This window comes from Cetorhinus maximus, chromosome 20, assembly GCF_964194155.1.
Source record: "Cetorhinus maximus chromosome 20, sCetMax3.hap1.1, whole genome shotgun sequence".
NCBI lineage: Eukaryota > Metazoa > Chordata > Chondrichthyes > Lamniformes > Cetorhinidae > Cetorhinus > Cetorhinus maximus.
Window position 1 is genome coordinate 96,205,983 of NC_135898.1, and position 17,718 is coordinate 96,223,700.

General features: G+C 39.3%; 1 protein-coding gene across 2 annotated transcripts in view; it reads left to right on the plus strand.

The window, feature by feature from the left end:
* Positions 1-17,718, plus strand: part of sfxn4 (sideroflexin 4) — a 29,031-nt gene that overhangs the window by 4,822 nt on the left and 6,491 nt on the right. For both annotated transcript variants that reach the window (XR_013579778.1, XM_078565195.1), the window contains exons 3-13: positions 3,866-3,940; positions 4,098-4,124; positions 6,103-6,157; positions 7,157-7,182; positions 7,602-7,655; positions 9,791-9,853; positions 10,669-10,737; positions 11,620-11,710; positions 12,465-12,580; positions 14,678-14,763; positions 15,573-15,690. Coding sequence is in view for 1 of the 2 variants with exons in the window: in XM_078565195.1 (XP_078421321.1) it covers positions 3,866-3,940; positions 4,098-4,124; positions 6,103-6,157; positions 7,157-7,182; positions 7,602-7,655; positions 9,791-9,853; positions 10,669-10,737; positions 11,620-11,710; positions 12,465-12,580; positions 14,678-14,763; positions 15,573-15,690 (780 nt within the window). In the remaining variant the exon portion in view is untranslated. The remainder of the gene's footprint in view (positions 1-3,865; positions 3,941-4,097; positions 4,125-6,102; positions 6,158-7,156; positions 7,183-7,601; positions 7,656-9,790; positions 9,854-10,668; positions 10,738-11,619; positions 11,711-12,464; positions 12,581-14,677; positions 14,764-15,572; positions 15,691-17,718) is intronic.

Here is a 17,718-nt window from a genome sequence, read left to right on the forward strand (position 1 = left end):
TAGAGGTCATTGACATCCTAACACTTTTGTAATTTGTGACTCTTGATTGATCTGCTCATAAACCATACAGTTGTGGGATATTCCCAGAGCTTAAACTTTACTTTTCTCAATTTCTTTAACCACTAGTAAGAGAAAGTAAAGGGAAACTATTTGGGAACAGGACAGACCAAGCATCTATAGAACAAGTGAAAGGGCCACTCCATGAAGTTGCAAGTGCAGGCCTCTGTCCCATTATTCTGTTCTACATGAGGCAGTGAGTGTGAATTTTATACTCATTGTGTTTAGTTGTAGTCAGGTGTTGGCCATTAACTGGGGATTTACTTGTGCTTCTATAAATAGGAACAGACTGAAGCTGTGGTTGTAGAGTTCAGAGGTGTGTACTAGTAATGTGTATCTCTGTAAATAAATGCATATGAATGTGTGTAAAGATTGGCTCCAATCCTATCTTTTACCTACTGGCTTTCTGGAGTGTAACAGTGTGTAACAGAGGCCCCCTCAAGCTTGGCACTGTGTTATTATAGCCCTCTATAAAAATCATAGATAGGAAGAATGATAATGTTGGTCTATATGTGTCCACACGACGATTATGTGTTTTATATATAAAAAACACAGGAAAGACTTTCATTTCTATAGTGCCATTAACAGCCTCAGGAAGTACCAAATACTTTACAGCTAATCAAATGCTTTTTAAATATAGTCGCTGTTGCAATGTGGAGCAACTTCAGTTTGTGCGCAGCAGGGTCCTTAATAGTAATGAGTTAAATGACCAGACTCTGTTAGTAATGTATCTCATATTTGAAACCATTAAATACAAGCCACTCATTTTATGCTGGTTTCTAATCTAATAGAGCATCTGAAGAAACATCTGATTATCTGCAAACATGTCTCAACAGTAGCAAGAAACTTAATTGGTCTCATGACTTGTCCTTTTTGATTTCTTTCATGAGGTGTGGTCACAGCGTGGCTGGGTCAGCAGTGGTTGCCCATCCCTAGTTGCCCTTGAGAAGGTGGTGGTGAGCTGCCTTCTTGAACCGCTGCAGTCCATGTGGTGCAGGTACACCCACAGTACTGTTAGGGAGGGAATTCCAGGATTTTGATCCAGCGACACAGAAGGAATGGCGATATAGTTCCAAGTCAGGATGGTGTGTGGCTTGGAGGGGAATTTGCAGGTTGTGGTGTTCCCATGCATCTGCTGCCCTTATCTGCCAAGATGGTAGAGGTTGCGGGTTTGGAACGTGCTGTCGAAGGAGCCTTGGTGAGTTGCTGTGCATCTTGTAGCTTGTACACACTGCTGCCACTGTGGTAGGTGTTGGATGGAATGTCAGTCAAGCAGGCTGCTTTGCCCTGGATAGTGTCAAGCTTCTTGAGTGTTGATAGAGCTGCACTCATCCAGGCAAGTGGAGAATATTCCATCACACTCCTGACTTGTGCCTTGTAAATGGTGGATAGGCTTTGGAGAGTCAGGAGGTGAGTTACCCTCTGCAGAATTCCCAACACTGACCTGCTTTTGTAGCCACAGTATTTATATGGCTCATTCAGTTCAATTTCTTATCAGTGGTAACCCCCACGATGTTGATAGTGGGGGATTCAGCAATGGTTAAACCACTGAATGTCAAGGAGCGATGGTTAGGTTCTCTCTTGTTGGAGATGGTGTGTGTGGTGTGAATGTTACTTGCCACTTGTTAGTCCAAGCCTGAATGTTGTCCAGGTCTTGCTGCATTTGGACATGGACTGCTTCAGTATCTGAGGAGTCGCGAATGATGCTGAACATTGTGCGATCATCAGCCAACATCTCCACTTCTGATCTTATAAAGGAGGGAAGGCAATTGATGAAGCAGCTGAAGATGGTTGGGCCAAGGACACTACCCTGAGGAACTCCCAGGAGTGTTGTCCAACAACCACAACCATCTTCCTTTGTGCCAGGTATGACTCCAACTTATTATCAGTGATTAAATTTTGCAGCTTTAACAGTCCAGAGTAAATGCAGCTCTACCTTAGCAGCAGAGTTAGCGGTGAATCCGTGGATATCACTCTTGCCTCTGAGTCAGAAAGTTGTGGATTCATGTTCCACTCCAGAGACTTGAGCACAAACATTTGGGCTGACACTTTGGTGCTGCATTGTCACAGCTGCTGTCCTTCAAATGAAATGTTAAACTGCAGCCCCAACTGCCTGCTCAGGTGAACGTAAAAGATCTATGTCCGAAAGAGCAGGGGAGTTTGCCAAGCCAATATTTATCCCTCAGTCAACATCACAAAAGTAGATTGTGGTAATTATCAAATTGTTGTTTGTGGGAGCCTGCAGTGCATAAATCGGTTATCATAGTTCTGACATTACGACAGCAACTACACTTCATAGTTATTTCATTGGTTGTAAAGTGCTTTTGGGATGTACTGAGGTCATGAAAGACACAATATAAATGCAAGCCTGCATTTTTCTTTCAGTACAATGCATTGCAAGTTATATGGTAAATGTTCCTGTTGTCATAATATAAGATATCATCTGACTCACTTTGAACATGGGAGCTCTGTACACAGCTGAGAGTGAAATGGAAGTCATGATGATGAAAGTTCAAAGCAGAACTGAAATAACGTTGATTGAAGACCAAATCTGTCATCAGCATTTCAGGATAATTTCATTTCATCTACAGAAAGGTGAATTATTTCAAGCCGAACTGTTTGTTAGTAGTTGCCTAAGTAAGCTAATTAGAAGGCAGGAATTCAGTTGTAGGGACTTATTTCTGAGTTGCTGCTTGAACTGATTGACAGACAACCACTTCTGAATCAGCATTGGAACACCTTGGGTATTCCAATCTGAGGGCCAATACCCCAAATTGTTCAATGGATATGGTGGAAATATTCTAATTCAATTGCTCTGTAAATACTCCTTTCCATTTACCAAGTACAAAGGAATGCAAGGAAAGCCCATATTTCCTATAAACTGCAACAAAATTTTATCCACAAAGTACACGTGGCTAGCACTGTATTCTTTGAGCTTATTGTTGTGAATTGTTGTTCACCCCAGGATTGCTACCTTTGCAGGCCTAGAGTAAACAATATGCCCCTTATGCTGTTGATAAACTCATTGAAAATAGTCTGATACACCATATGCACTTCACAGACACAAATGCACAAATTTATCATGAGCAAAGCAATGCTAAATCTGCTGATAGTTTTATCTATTACCTTTAGTAGAGGGAAAATATCTGCCTTTCAGTCTTGCTCCCCACACTATATTTACTGATGAATGTGTAGGGGAGGGGATACTCAAATGATGTTATCACTTTACTGTCTTTTGGAGATGATATCATCAGCTCTTTAGGGTTTTACAGTATGAAGGGATGGTAAAAGAACAGACTTCTGTTTTCCCCTTTTTTGCCCAGTCCAGTAGGTAGATTTGTCACCCATTCCTATTGATTGGTAAATCTACCATGTAGTCTCTCCATGTGACTGCTGTCTTTCCTGCTTCCATCAAGGTGCAAGGATATTCTCTCGGCATTTTCCGATCTTATTTCTTCCTCCCTTTGAAACACATACCTCTGTCCAGGTCCTCATGCTGCGATGTAGTTGGGAAAGTGATTACCCTCCTTGCCTTCAACCCCGCAGTGGAATCTTGTGGCATGAACCCATGTCTTTCCACTCAATGGGACAGACATTTGGGCCTGATGCCTCACCACTGGCCACATCACTTAATGAACAAAAGAATTCTGAGAGTTAGGATTGATGGAAGTGAGTTGAAGATACCACATGACACTGCAGTGTTCAAGTTAATGAGTGGAAGTTTGTCAGAAGTAGGTATAGATGGCTTCAGATAAATTAGAAATGTCACAACTGTTATTAAAAACTGTATTTGTGTATCCTTCAACAGAAGGAAATAGAAAACGCTCGAGCTCTGCTTCAGGGCGGACTCCCAAGTCTGAAGGAGACAGTGAGAGATGAAAAGGTGGGTGAGGCCAAGTGCAAAAATAAGCTGCTGTTAGAGATAACCTCTGAGAAAATGGCTTTCATTTTCTAGTTTATTTACTTCTTTAACTTATTTTTGATGATTTGTGTTCATCAGCTCCATTTGTTTTTCAAATCATTACCTTTTTCTCTTTCAGATTAAGGAAGCTTTGAAACTTACTCTGGTGAGTAAAATTTCTTGAATTCTGGCTGAGCTCATCAAGGGCACGTTGAATCTTTGACTAAGATCCTCTCTATAACTCCACCACGCTCATTGTTGTACAAGAATATCAGTGATACATTAATGGTGGGCATGTGGGGAAAAAAGGATACAAACATATAAATTGGAAGCAGGAGAAGGCCATTTGGCCCCTCGAGACTGCTCTGTAATCATGGTTTATCTGGTTTTGACTTCAACTTTCCTGTCTACCCTCTACACCCTTTGACTCCTTTATCAATCAAGAATCTATCTAGCTCGGCCTTAAAAATATTCATTGCCACAAACTGACAACTGGGAGAAAAAAATTCTCCTCATCTCTGTCTAAAACTGTATACCTTAGTTCTATTCTGTCTCTTAAGGATACAAACACACAGCACGAACAGTATGAGCAAGCTGGGCCAAGTGGCTGGTTTCTGTGATGTAATTTCTACAAACTGATATTTATATAGTGTCTTTCATATCCTCCGAAGGTTTCTTTACAGCCAATGAATTACTTTTGAAGTGCAGCGGCTGATGGGTTATCAGCAAAGGTGGCAACCAACATGTGGACAGCAAGATCCCACAGACAGCACCAAGATAACTACTCTCTTTTTGATAGTTTTAGTTGAGGGATAAATGGGAAATTCTTGTAGTATGCCCACATGAACAGCAATCAGCTAACAGGTAAAAGATGCCTGTTAATAGAATGCTTTGAATTCTGGCCTGGTCCTTCTGAATGGTAGCTAAACATTTCACTTCTATGGTTTCCTAGAAACCAAAGGATTTTCGACTTCAAATTGTCAACTGTCACCTGTAATTCCCACATTGCAACTTTATCACTGAATTTGTTTTGACGTGTGGGGAATGGACATGACAAGTGAGGATTTGCTGCTTCTTCACAAGTAAGGGGGACTGGTAAATGTGTAGTTTGCACCTTCATATTGTTTGCTTTTTCACATCTCTGAAAGACATTACTCAGAGCAGCATTTGCACAGGTTTAGGACGAGGTCTGCTCTCAGATACAAGCGATGATGCAAAACAGGGACAAGAGAACTGTTAACCTAATTAGTAAATTTAAGAGTGGGCTACTTGGGAAAAGCGGCTAAAGTCTGATAAAAATGAAAATGCACTGTATGAATTTTTGACGTTTAGATACAATAAATAAATAATGAGCAATCAGCCACTCAATCCAGCTCCACCCACTCAGTTCATCGTGTTTGATCTGTATCTCAGCTTCATCTACCCACCTTTACTTCGTACCCCTAAATACTCTTAACTAACAGATACCTGTTTCTCAGTCTTGAAAACTCCAATTGTCCTAACATCAGAAGTCTTTTGGGAGAGAGAGAGAGAGAGTTCCATATTTCTGCTACACTTGTGTGTGGAGAAAGTGCTTCCTGGTTTTGCTTCTGAACAGCCTCACTGTAATTTAAAGACTATATCCCCTTGTTCCAGGTTCCCCAACCAAAGGGAATGGTTTCTTTGTATCAAATCCTTTCAACATTTTAAACGCTCAATTAGATCATTCTTCAGTATTTGTACTTGAGGGAACACTCCAGATGAGGTACCTATAAAGCTCTATACAACATATAGATAACTTCTTCCCCTTTGTATTCCAGTCCCTTGTGATAAAAACTAACATTCTATTTGCCTTTGTGACAAAAGAATTCCTTTCTTTATAAGAGACCAGCGCAGCACTTCACCACCTGCTTTCAGTTTACATAGTACTTGATATGGTGTTGATGTAGGTGAAAATCTTTGTGACTTTATACATCTTGTTATTGACACAAATGTCTCTCTTTCTTATATCTGATTAGAGCAAATATAATTGCTCCTCATTACATGTACCATGCAATTTGGCAAAAAATACTCAAAAGATGTCTTTAAACCTTAGTATTTTTGCCAGTGTCCATCGGTGATATGGTTAATGTAATGCCCATTTCTTCACCATCTTGTCTTCTTAGTCTTCGGTGCATCCAGATACTGGTGATGTGTTGCCAACAATATTCCGTGCTTCAGGTCAGTCTTGTTCAGTATTTGTGGACTTCCTTTCTTGTATTTCTTTGCAGGATCAGAAGTGATTTCCTGTGACATTGCTCATGGGTAATCTGGAACCCAGGTGTAATGTACGCTGCTTACCTGGCCTGACCCTTTCAAAGTCAAAACCCAGAAGGCCAGTTAGAGACTAACTGCTGGAAAAGTTTTTTCTGTAGGTTGGCAACTCCTTGTAAATCCCCGATTGCTCTCCAAGATCAAAAAAAAGTTCAAAATGACTGGCTTGTTATAGAAACTAGCATGTGTGACAATAGTATGATTAATGCATCTCCAGACATGCCTGTCCATAGATCCTTGAAGAAAGCAAGACAGGTAGATAGGGTGGTTAAGGAGAAAATGCGATATTTTTTATTTATTAGCTGAGGTAAAGAGTGTAAGAGCAGGGAGGTTTTGCTAGAACTTTATAGAACATTAGTCAGGACCACAGTTCTGGTCACTAAATTTCAGGAAGGATGTGATGACAGTAGAGAGGGTACAGAGAAGATTTATGTGGATGTAGCTAGGAATGGAGAATCTTAGATATGAAGAGAGTTTGGATAGGTTGGGGTTGTTTTCTTTGGAACAGAGGAAGATGAGGGGAGATTTAATTCAGTTGTATAAAATTGAGGGGTGTAGGTAGGGTGGATAGGAAGGACTTATTTCCATTAGCAGAGAGGTCAGTAACCAAGGAGCATAGATTTAAAGTAGTTGGCAGAAGGATAAGAGGTGGGTTAAGTATTTCTTTTTCATCCAGAGGCCAGTGGGAGTCTGAAACTCTGCCTGAAAGAGTGATACAAGTAGAAACCCTCATCGCATTTAAAAAAGCACTTGGATTTGCAATTCAGATGCCATAACCAATAGGGTTACAGACCATCAGTTTGAGGGTGGGATTAGAATGGACTGGCATAGGCACAATGGCTGAATGGCCACCTTCTGTGCCATCAATGTTTCTAATTACTGGTTTTCTTTCTTTCCTTCTCCCAGCATTCACGCCATTTGCTGTCCCTTTGGTAAGAGCTAAAATTCCAACATGTGAATATTTAGTTGAATGGTTCAATTTGCAATAAATACCCTACTTCTAAATAGTTTTATATTTAGATTAGGAATTAGTTCCTCCTCATTGAATCCGAGGAGGAGATGCTGTTTATTTCAATATAATGTAACAGTTTCCAAATTATTTACTGTTCTGCAATAGACAACGCTCCTGCTTTAAGATTACGCAGTAATGCCTTGTAAAGTTGTAACTTTTTAATGTGTAATCAACTTAAATGGAAAAAGAGCTTTAAGCACATGATGATATTTCACTAAATTCTGTGGATTTGCCTAGTAGATTTTAGCATGTAGCACTGTGTATGAATATATGGCCTTAATAAAACATATACCTATTTTACAATTCCAGATGATCTAACTAATTCTGCTTTACTTTAAGGCTGTGGCTATGCTTTTGCCTCACAAAGGGATGAAACCAGCTGTATTTTGGCAGGTAATGATAGTTCCTGGCCGGGCTGATTTTTGTTTCTCACTATTCAGACATATAAATTAGTGTGAATAGCATGGGGGAGTATTTTCTCCCCGTTGGGCGGGCTGGTTGGGAGCGGAGCCAATCGCCGACCACGATTGGCTCCGCGCCACCATTTTACGTGGGCTGGCCAAATAAGGCCCGCCCAGCGTGACGCACGCCTGGTAGCGCTCAGTGCTACCTGTGCGGGCTGGGGGGAGGAGGGAGAGTTCAGGCCTGTGCTCTTTCGTGCATGCGCATGAAAGAGTGCAGAGATCTCCCTGAGGCAGCTCCATGCCTCAGGGAGATTAAGTGCAGTTGTAAAGTTGGGAAAAAAAGAAAAAATAAAATTATTCAGACATGTCCCCTCATGTTACAGTGTCACATAAGCTGGGACATGTTTATGAATTTTGATAAATTTTATTTAATTAATAAAGCTTTCATGAGACCTCATCCCGCCCGTGGGCTCTTTGCCTGCCACCCCCCACTAACCTTAAGGTTGGATGGGCAGCCCTGTCAAATGGGTTAATTGTTTTATTAATGGCCTTAACAAGCCTTAGACAGTTTGGCGGGTGCGCAGCCGACTCCAGTGCACGTCCGCCCAACGAAAGATTGGAACCACGCACGGTGATGTTGGGACACATGCCTGACGTCACCGTGCATCATTTTAAGCATCAGCGTACGGGGCCTGCCCCAACACCCCGAACAGAAGATTGTGCCCCATGGTGTTTCTGTGAGAAGCTAGCAACTGGGAGAATTTGCCCACCTACTCGTGTATGATCCAATCAAAAAAGGTGACAGTGAGAAGGTGAGCAACATTTAAAGAGTTTTTTTTTTAGAGTGAAACATTTAAAATGTGACAATGGGAAAAGAGATGAAAACACAGCTCATTGAATAAGTGGGAAAGTGGCAAGATGTGGACATATAGGCATCAGAGATGAGAAATTTGACACTGGTGCTCATTCTCCCAGTAATTATGACAATTTGTGTGTATTTGTCAAAGTTTCAGCTTCCTATGTAATTTATTGCATTACTCAAAGTAATTTTTTAAAAAGCATTGCTTGACATTACCCAGTTTGGGTAACATTTAGGTTAAATATTGAAAACAAGATTAAACCTGATTCATTGTCAACCTGAAGCACAGACAAAGTAATCTGGCTTTATAGGTGAAACACATTCATTTGTCACTTATTTTAATTATGAAGGTTTTACAAATGAATATGACGAGAATTACAGTAAAAGGCATATAATTATAAAACAAAGAACAAAACTTTATAGGGGGTCATCATTGAATTGTGGATCGACTATCTTTGCTCCGTCAAATGCTACAACAATGGACATGCTACAGAAGAGAAGCAATTATCTCCCTTAATACACAGCAGGAGAGCCCTATTGAAGACAACTCAGTCGTAAAGAACCAAGAATCTGAGAAATGAAAGGGGAAAGAGAAAGGCTTGCATTTATATAGAGCCTTTTAGCACAGTGTCCCAAGATGCTTTGCAGCCAATGAGTTTTTTTGAAGTATTGTCACTGTTGTAATGCAGGAAGCAGAACAGCCATTGTTTGTTCATCAAGCTCCCACCAACAGGTAGTGTGATGATGACTAGATAATCTTTTTGTGATGACAATTGGGGGATTAACTCCCCTACTCTTTCTCAAACTAGTGCCATGGGATCTTTTACATCCAGCTTGAGCAGGAAAGTAAGTTAGATCTTGCCCCAAATCAACGAACCAATCTATTGTTATTGCCCTCCCCCTTCCCTTTGCTCCATTCCTTTTTAAATGCTGTCCTTCTATACTTTTTTTTTCTACAGTTCTGTTCACACATGAAATGTTAACTTGTTTGACCTCTCCTCAGATGTTGTCTGACCTGTTGAATGTTTCCACCATTTTTTGGACTCTCACTCTAGTTCCAAACTCTTAATTTTACAAAACATAGGTTTACCCAATGAATAGAAATATTAAACCAAGTCCAAACATATTTTCTTTATTCTGCAATTCCCAGCAGGCTGCTGGTTCTAAAGAAGTTGTAATAAGTGTCTCTGACATAATTTCAGTTTATTGTGTTCAAGCTTGCCATAAGAAAAAATATTAATATTCTTTTCCTTCTTTGTTTATAGTTCCTCTTTCAGTCATACAGTGCAGGATACAACTTTGCAAACAGAAATAAAACCATCTGTAAAGTAAGTTTGTCATTCCTTTCAACTTGGATCAAATAGGTTTTTTTACTGTGTACAATGGTTCCAGAAAACTATACAATGCCCAGGAAATTGTCAGATTGTTATAGACAAAGATTGTCCTTTAGGGAGGGAGCCTTGTCTTCCTTAGCCAGTGTGGCCTTTATGTGACTCAAGTTCCACACTAATGTCGTGGACTCTTAAGTAGCCGAGCAAGCCACGCAGTTTCATGAAACCTCTACGAAGAAGGATAAGACCGGATGAACCACTGGGCTGAGACCTAGGCATCGAGCCTGAGTAAAGTGAAGGTACAGCCAGCCCAGCCAACCTTGCCAAGTCCTTCTTGCTAAAATCTGGATACTAGTGCCAAAGTTGTGAGAGGTATTCCACAGACTTAGAAAAATAATGCAAAGATAGTTGGGAACGAAAGTCGAAGTTATCTGCAAGAAAATGGAGGAAAACAGCTGAGATCTGAAATTGCTAAAATTAATGCTCATACCAAAGAAAGCAAAGTATTTAGAAAAAATGATATGCCAATCCTGAACAAAATCTTAAAATCCAGACTAATCACACAGCCATCTACTCTGTATAGCTCATTCTTTCAGTCTTAGGAAGATTCTCTCTTCAAGATCTCCTACATCTTAAACTCTACAATCCTGAACATCTAGAACTACAAACATTTTAAATATAAAATATATGAAAATAATCAAACTATTTCAAAAAGTGAAAATATTTCAAAAATAATTTAATTGTCAGCTATTTTATCTGCATATTGTGTTTGAACAAAACTAATACTTTTCAAAAATACTATTTATTTTTAGGATGAAAAGATTCCTCTAAAGCAAGTTCTCCTTTCGGTTGGAGCTGTGTCCTATACAACATGTTTAGGAGTATGTAATCAAAATAGTATGTGTTTTATGAAAAATTATCTGATGTGATGTTATAATTATGCCAGGGTGTGTCTATATTAGTTGAGAGGTGTATATTAGGCTCTAAGGAATAATCTTGTTGCCATTACGTAAACAGTAAAGTGTGAAAAATGTTTCTTTTTGATTACAAGGAGCTAGGTTAGTGCTAAGTGCCAACAATAACCTTTTGTAAAATTCGGATTGTGTGCATATTGCCTGTTTCTCTGCCTTTGTGCTTGACAGAATGCTCACATTGAGCTGATTATAGAATGCTTTTCTAATATCTAACGCCTACTACTATTTTTTTGTTGTCAAAACATGTTCACTTCAACACCATTCCATTTTTTGGGCAGTTGGTAGAAGGTGCTTTTAGAAAGATTGAAAACATTTTCATGCTGTAAAGGCATTTGATCAAATAGAATGGACATACCCACTCTATTTTTTATGGCTTTAGTCCTTGAACACTGTGGTGCCTATCGTTAATAGTCACACAACTTTCCCCCTTGTACTTTTTTTTCTCTTGCACCGCCTCTTGTGCTATGAAGTGGTTCCACTGGTGTTGGCAGTACTTCAGTACTCAATCAAATTGGTGTTGTGAATATGACCTAACCAATGAATGTTGTCCTACAGTTCAACAAAGGAGGGCATCATAGTCCAACCTTGTCCTCACCTGATATCCACATATACTTTCAGAATGGATTGCTTGATGGAAAATAATAATTCAGACATTACTGTGCCTATTTAGCTGTGTCCACTATAATTCAATAATCCTAAGTGTATTTTGCATTGTACTTGAAACATTTGGAATGATTTATATTCATGTTTTATTGTAAATAGCTTTTTTTTTAACCTTTTTAAATTTAGGTTTTCCCTCAGTTTGTGATGTATCGCTATGTGTCTAACAGTCCTGCAATGTACTCTGTGTTCAGAAAGATTGTGCCAGTTCCTGTACTTGGTAAGTAGACAATTGGTTGGAGCAGTCAGACGGGGCAATAGGATCATTGTTCTTGGGAATCAGAAATGGCAGGTTGGTGCAATAGGAGGTTGAGATAAAAGTATATTGTCGAAGGGTTCCTTATTCAACATCTGCACCATTTCTACCTGCTAATGACACTGGGGACAGAGCAGGAAGGCATTGCATCCATCATATTACCGATAATCCATCATATTACCGATAATCCATCATATTACCGATAATCCATCATATTACCGATTATCCATCATATTACCGATAATCCATCATATTACCGATAATCCATCATATTACTGATTATCCATCATATTACCGGTAATCCATATTACCGATAATCCATCATATTTACCGATTAAACAATTAGTTTTGACACAAAACAAATGGCATAATTTTAAATTTAAATGAAGGGCCATTAGAGCTGTATATATATATATATAGGCATAACATAAATTGTGAGACATTTGGAGGTGGGGGTTGGGGGTGGAAGCTTAATTTTTCTCTTCCTCTGCCTTTTTCTTCATGCTTTCTAGTAGTGAGTAAAAGGTCAAGATGATTCCCCCATCAGCTTTTCTGGGAAAATGCCCAAGCTTGACTAGCTGCAAGTTATTGGTGTCTATCATGCTTTAAAATTGACATTTCAAGAAGGATTCGCGGTATAAGATAAGCTACTGTTTAACATGTCTGATCTTACTACTTGTTGAAGACCTGTTTTGATTTCACTGCTCTTTCCTAACAGCGATTGCAAGTGCTCTGAATGTGGCAATAGTTAGAGGCTTTGAATTTGATAAAGGAATTGAAGTTGTTGATAAAAATGGAAATGTAGTAGGAGTCTCACAATTGGCTGGAACTAAGGTAAGAGTATCACAGTACAGTGGTTATGTTCATGGACTGACAGATCTGAGTCTGTAAGTTCAGACCTCGTCATGTCATTTTGTGAAGTTGAATTCGATCTGCAAGCTAACACTAGAAAAAAACCCTAAATATTACCATTGGAATCTGCACAGTCTCCCCTACACATGCTTCTCATCCACACTATGTGATTAACTGCTAATAAAAACATAGGACCTGGAGTGGGCCATTTAGCTGATCTACAGCTTCTTATATGCCCCATATTCCTTAATACCTTTGGAAAACAAAAAAATCTATCCATCTCAGATTTAAGATGAACAATTGATCTAATATCAATTGCCATTTTCAGACAAGATTCCAAACTTCTACCACCCTTTGTGTGGACATGTTCCTTAATTCCTGAAAGGTCTGCTCTAAATCTACACTCTTCTCCCTCTAAGACCAATACATCCTGCCCAGAACAGCTCAAAGTACTCCAGGTGTGATCTAACCAGGACTTTGCATAGCTGTAGCATAATTTCTGTTTTTTAAAATTCTGTTCTAATATTTTCTGTACCTGTTCATGACATTTTAATGATCTATGTACCTGATCTCACAAGTCTCTTTAGACCTCCACTGTTTCTCTGAATGCCCTCTGAAGTGATCTAGCAAACAATTGTTACACCAAGAAGAAGGCGTGTCACCTTCTAAAGGCAACTTTGCCATCATCACCCACATCCCAAGAACAACAAAAAAACTTAAAATCATAAACTCTTTAGTTACTTTAATCTCCTCTGTTTAAAAGATGGATGCATCTTTTATCACTAACTGTGTGTCTACAGTTCCACATAGGCAAAACCAAAGGCTTGAAAGTTATTTCTGTTTTCTCAGTATGATCATTAGATTGTTGCCTGTGATGATTTCTTCATTCATTTCCCCAATGCTAGGTTCTCCGTGAGTCTCCACATTTAGATAATTGCTGTTATTATTAGCCTATTGCTGACTCTAGTTGAGGGTTGTCTTCTTCAATGTATTAATATGGAATGAAAGCTGGACAGAACAAGGAATATTTTATTCCTGATAGTCAGTTGGAAAAGGAAGAATCCAAAGCCAGTCTTTACTTGGAATAAATTTCTTCAGAGTGAAACATTACAGGCATATAGCTTCTCACTCCACTCCTGTGTCAGTCAGTATCTCTTTGTGCTCAAGTAACTAGCCAATCAATGCTCACCACCTGTATGTACTTAACTTCAATCAATACAATTAGCAAGAAATAATTTAAAAATAGTAAGCTGCCTCAAAAGGTTGTTTGGAAAGTTACCTAATAAGTTCTGACTCGCATAGAACAGACATTAATGTTCCAGATTGCATTTTCAACCTACGCTAAGTCAATACATCTATGCCCAAGCAGCAGTTGAGGTGCTACAATGGTTCTCAGTCCCCCTGAAGTAAGGAGAGGAATAAGCCAGTTACTGGACTTGACCACTCTCTGGTAATCATTACTAGAAAGGAAAAAGGGCATTAGATGAGGACAGATTTGGATTCTGCTGTGGTGCTCTATGCAGCTGCCCACTCTAGAATTCCTCTCTCAAAATCTGACCACCTTCCATTCCTTCCATTTTTACAACCCTCCTTAAAACCCACATCATTGACCAAACCTTTCGTCATCCTTGTATTCTATCTTTGGCTTGGCATCCATTTTCCTCAACCCCTGAAGTGTGTTAAGGCCTTTTTTTTGTATAAATGTACTCTGTTGCTGACAAAGACTGTCTAAAATTGTGGGAAATCGGATACTGTTCCAGTGACAGTGCTGTTTAACACTGATGTAATCTGATACTTTTATTTTAACTTCTAATACTAATCTTTGGTATAGAATTGAATTCCACATGTACTTCACAATCTGAGGGAGGATGCAATTCTTTGGATAATCTTACTTAGCAATTAGATCATTATTGTCTGACCTCTAATCACCCTGAAGTACAGTTATCCGAAGATTTTGCTGTGTTTTAAATGTGATGTAATTAAGTCAATTGATGCATCAAAATCAAAAGACTTTGAAAGTTGCACCTTTGACTATGTGATTAGCAGAAGAATTTTTAAAGTTTATTTACTCCTATCTAGGCAATAAAAGAAACAGCACTTTCTAGAGCAGCATTAGTTGGAGCTACAGTAGCTGCTCCCAACATATTTGTCAGCTATTTACAAAGGTAGGAAATATTTTTGAAAAAGCCTTACGTTGCTTCACAGACTTAGTCCAAATTATGCATCCATATTGTTCTCTAAACACTATTCTTAATGTTGTGACAAGAACCATTTTGTGAAATTGGGGGGAAAAACTCAGTGCATTAACTTAAACAGTCAATTTGATTTGATTTTCCCCTATATTTAGCTTTCCTACAACACATATAAGGAAACAAAGCAAGACTGGCATTTTTATAGTGCTTTTCATGAGCACCGGACATCCCAAAGTGTTTTGGAGTCGACCAATTCTTTTTGTAGTGTAGGACTACAGCTAATTTGCACAGCCAATTTCCTCAAACAACAATGAGATAATGACCAGATACTTTGTTCTTTTGTGATGTTGATTGAGGAATAAATATTGGCCAGGTCACTGGGGATAACTCCCCTGTTCTTTTTTGAATGGGATCTTTTACGTGCACTTGAACAGGCAGATATGTCCTCTCATCTGGAAGTGCCCCATCTCCAACAGTGCAGCGCTCCCTCAGTACTGCACTGAAGCATCAGGCTTGATTTTTGTTCTCAAGTCCTGGAGGTGAACTTGAATCCAGAACCTTCTGTCTCAAAGGCAAGATTTGGTGCCAATTGAGCCATGGTTGACACACACAAGTGTCTTAAATGAGGAAAGGAAGGTTGAAAAGCTTAGGGAGGGAATTGCTGAGATTAGGGCCCAAGCAGCTGCTTGGAACAAAGTGCATACAAGTGCATATTTTGTGACATGTTTTACATATAGTACATTTTTACTACTGTTAAGTGCTCAGCTTTTTTTCTTCTACAGAATGAATTTCATAAGAAGATTTCCACTTGCTCTTGCTCCTGCTAGACATATAATGACTGCCTTTGTACTAGGACTAATGGTACCCATTTCCTTCAGCCTGTATCCTCAAACAGGGAAGGTATGTAATGAGTTTAACACTTGCAGTATATTCTACTCCCAACTGTTTTATTGTGTATACTGCCAACAGTTCCAGCTGTCTCACCAGTCTTTTGGAATTATTATTTTCACTTAATGGCCATGATAGTTTTCAAACTGGATTCCCTTGATGTCTGTGAAGTGATCAGATTGTTTTCCACTTGTCTTTAGGTCTGTGTTTTACTGTATTTGTTGATTTAGTGTTATTTCTCGCTGTAACCTGATCAGAATTAAAAGAATAAAGCATTTATTTAACACCTTTCTTGATCTCGGGGCATCCCAAAGCGCTTTACAGCCAATGAAGTACTCCTGTAGTGTAATGTGGGAAATGCGGCAGCCAATTTGCGCACAGCAAGCCCCCACAAACAGCAATATGATAATCTCCAGATAATCAGATTTTTTTTTTAGAAATGTCGACTGAGAGATAAATAATGACCAGGACACCAGGTGATATATCCCCTGCTCTTCTTCAAGATAGTGCAATGGGATCTTTTACGTCCCCTGAGAGAGCAGACAGAACCTCGGTTTAATGTTTCCTCCAAAAGGCAGCACCTCCGTCTTTGCAGCAATCCCGGAGTACTGCACTGGAGTGTCAGCCTAGATTTTTGTGCTCAAATCTCTGGAGTAGGTCTTGAATCTCTGGCCTTCTGACTCAGGCAAGAGTGCTTTCCTTAGGTTGCTGATGCTGGATTTAACTAGTTTGAACTTGTCCCAGGATTGTGTCAGTATTTACAAAGGATCCCTGGGAGATCTGCAGTTTGCAGCTTCTTTTTATTTCTCCCCTTCCCTTGTCCACCTCTAAGAGTGTCAACGTTTGCAGAGAGTGACCTACACACAAGCTCAAAAACCACTGTTCCAAACCCATAATTTCAAGTCATGAAGATAAAATGTGCAAAGCTTTCAAACTGCATAACAAAATATTCATATAAATGTGCTGGCATTTAAGTGCAGGAGGTTACGCTAGATAATTTTTAGTTATAGTAACTCTGAAAGAGAATAATTGCAAAACCTGCAATAGATCAAATTGAGAAATATGTTGATTACTTTATGTTGCTGAGTTTTTAATACATAATATAATATGGGCAGGGAATCCACATGTTTTGAGTAGCTACATGCCTCCTAATCGCTTAGAGAGCAGCGTTTAGTGTTGGCACTGAATTGTGTGGCACGGCAACTTATTATGGATAATTCAGGATAGTTGAGTTTGAAGGTTGAAGTTTACAGTTCAGAAGTGCAAAGTGCTTGTCCAATAGTTTAATATGTAGCAGCCCTTGTTATTGGTATCAAGGTTTCCAGGTTAGAAATGTCTTGAGTTTGATCCTTTATTTGCGTTGGGTTTGTCAATGACAATCAGTTCAGTGGTTGGAAAATCTTGCAGCAGATTTCAGTATTCCTCGAGGAAGAGGAATAAAGTGAGCCAGGTATTGCACTGCTCCAGTAAAGTGTGCCTCCACGGCTGCCACAGGATTGGCTGATCACCGAATCCCAGAATTGTTACAGTGCAGAAGGAGGATATTTGGCCCATCATGTCTGCACCGACTCTCTGAACAAGCAAGTCACCTAGTTCCATTCTCCCACCTTCTCCCTGTAACCCTGCACATTCTTTCTTTTCAGATAACATTAAAAAGAGAATTAGACTGTTTGAACCTGCCTTGACCATACTCTCAAGCGGAGAATTCCAAACCTTAACCACTCGCTGCATGAAAATGTTTTTCTTCATATCACTGTTGCTTCTTTTACTAATTACTTTAAACCTCTCATTCTCAATCCTTTTACGAGTGGGAACAATTTCTTCCTATCTACTCTGATCAGACCCCTCTAATTTTGAATACCTCTATCAAATCTCCTTTCAACATACTTTTCTCTAAGGAAATCAGCCCTAACTTCTCCAATCTGTCTTTATAACTGAAGTTCCTCATCCCAGGAACCATTCTCAAGAATCTTTTCTGCACTCTCTCGTATGCCTTCACATTCTTCCTGTAGTACTGCGTGCGTAACTGGATGCAACATT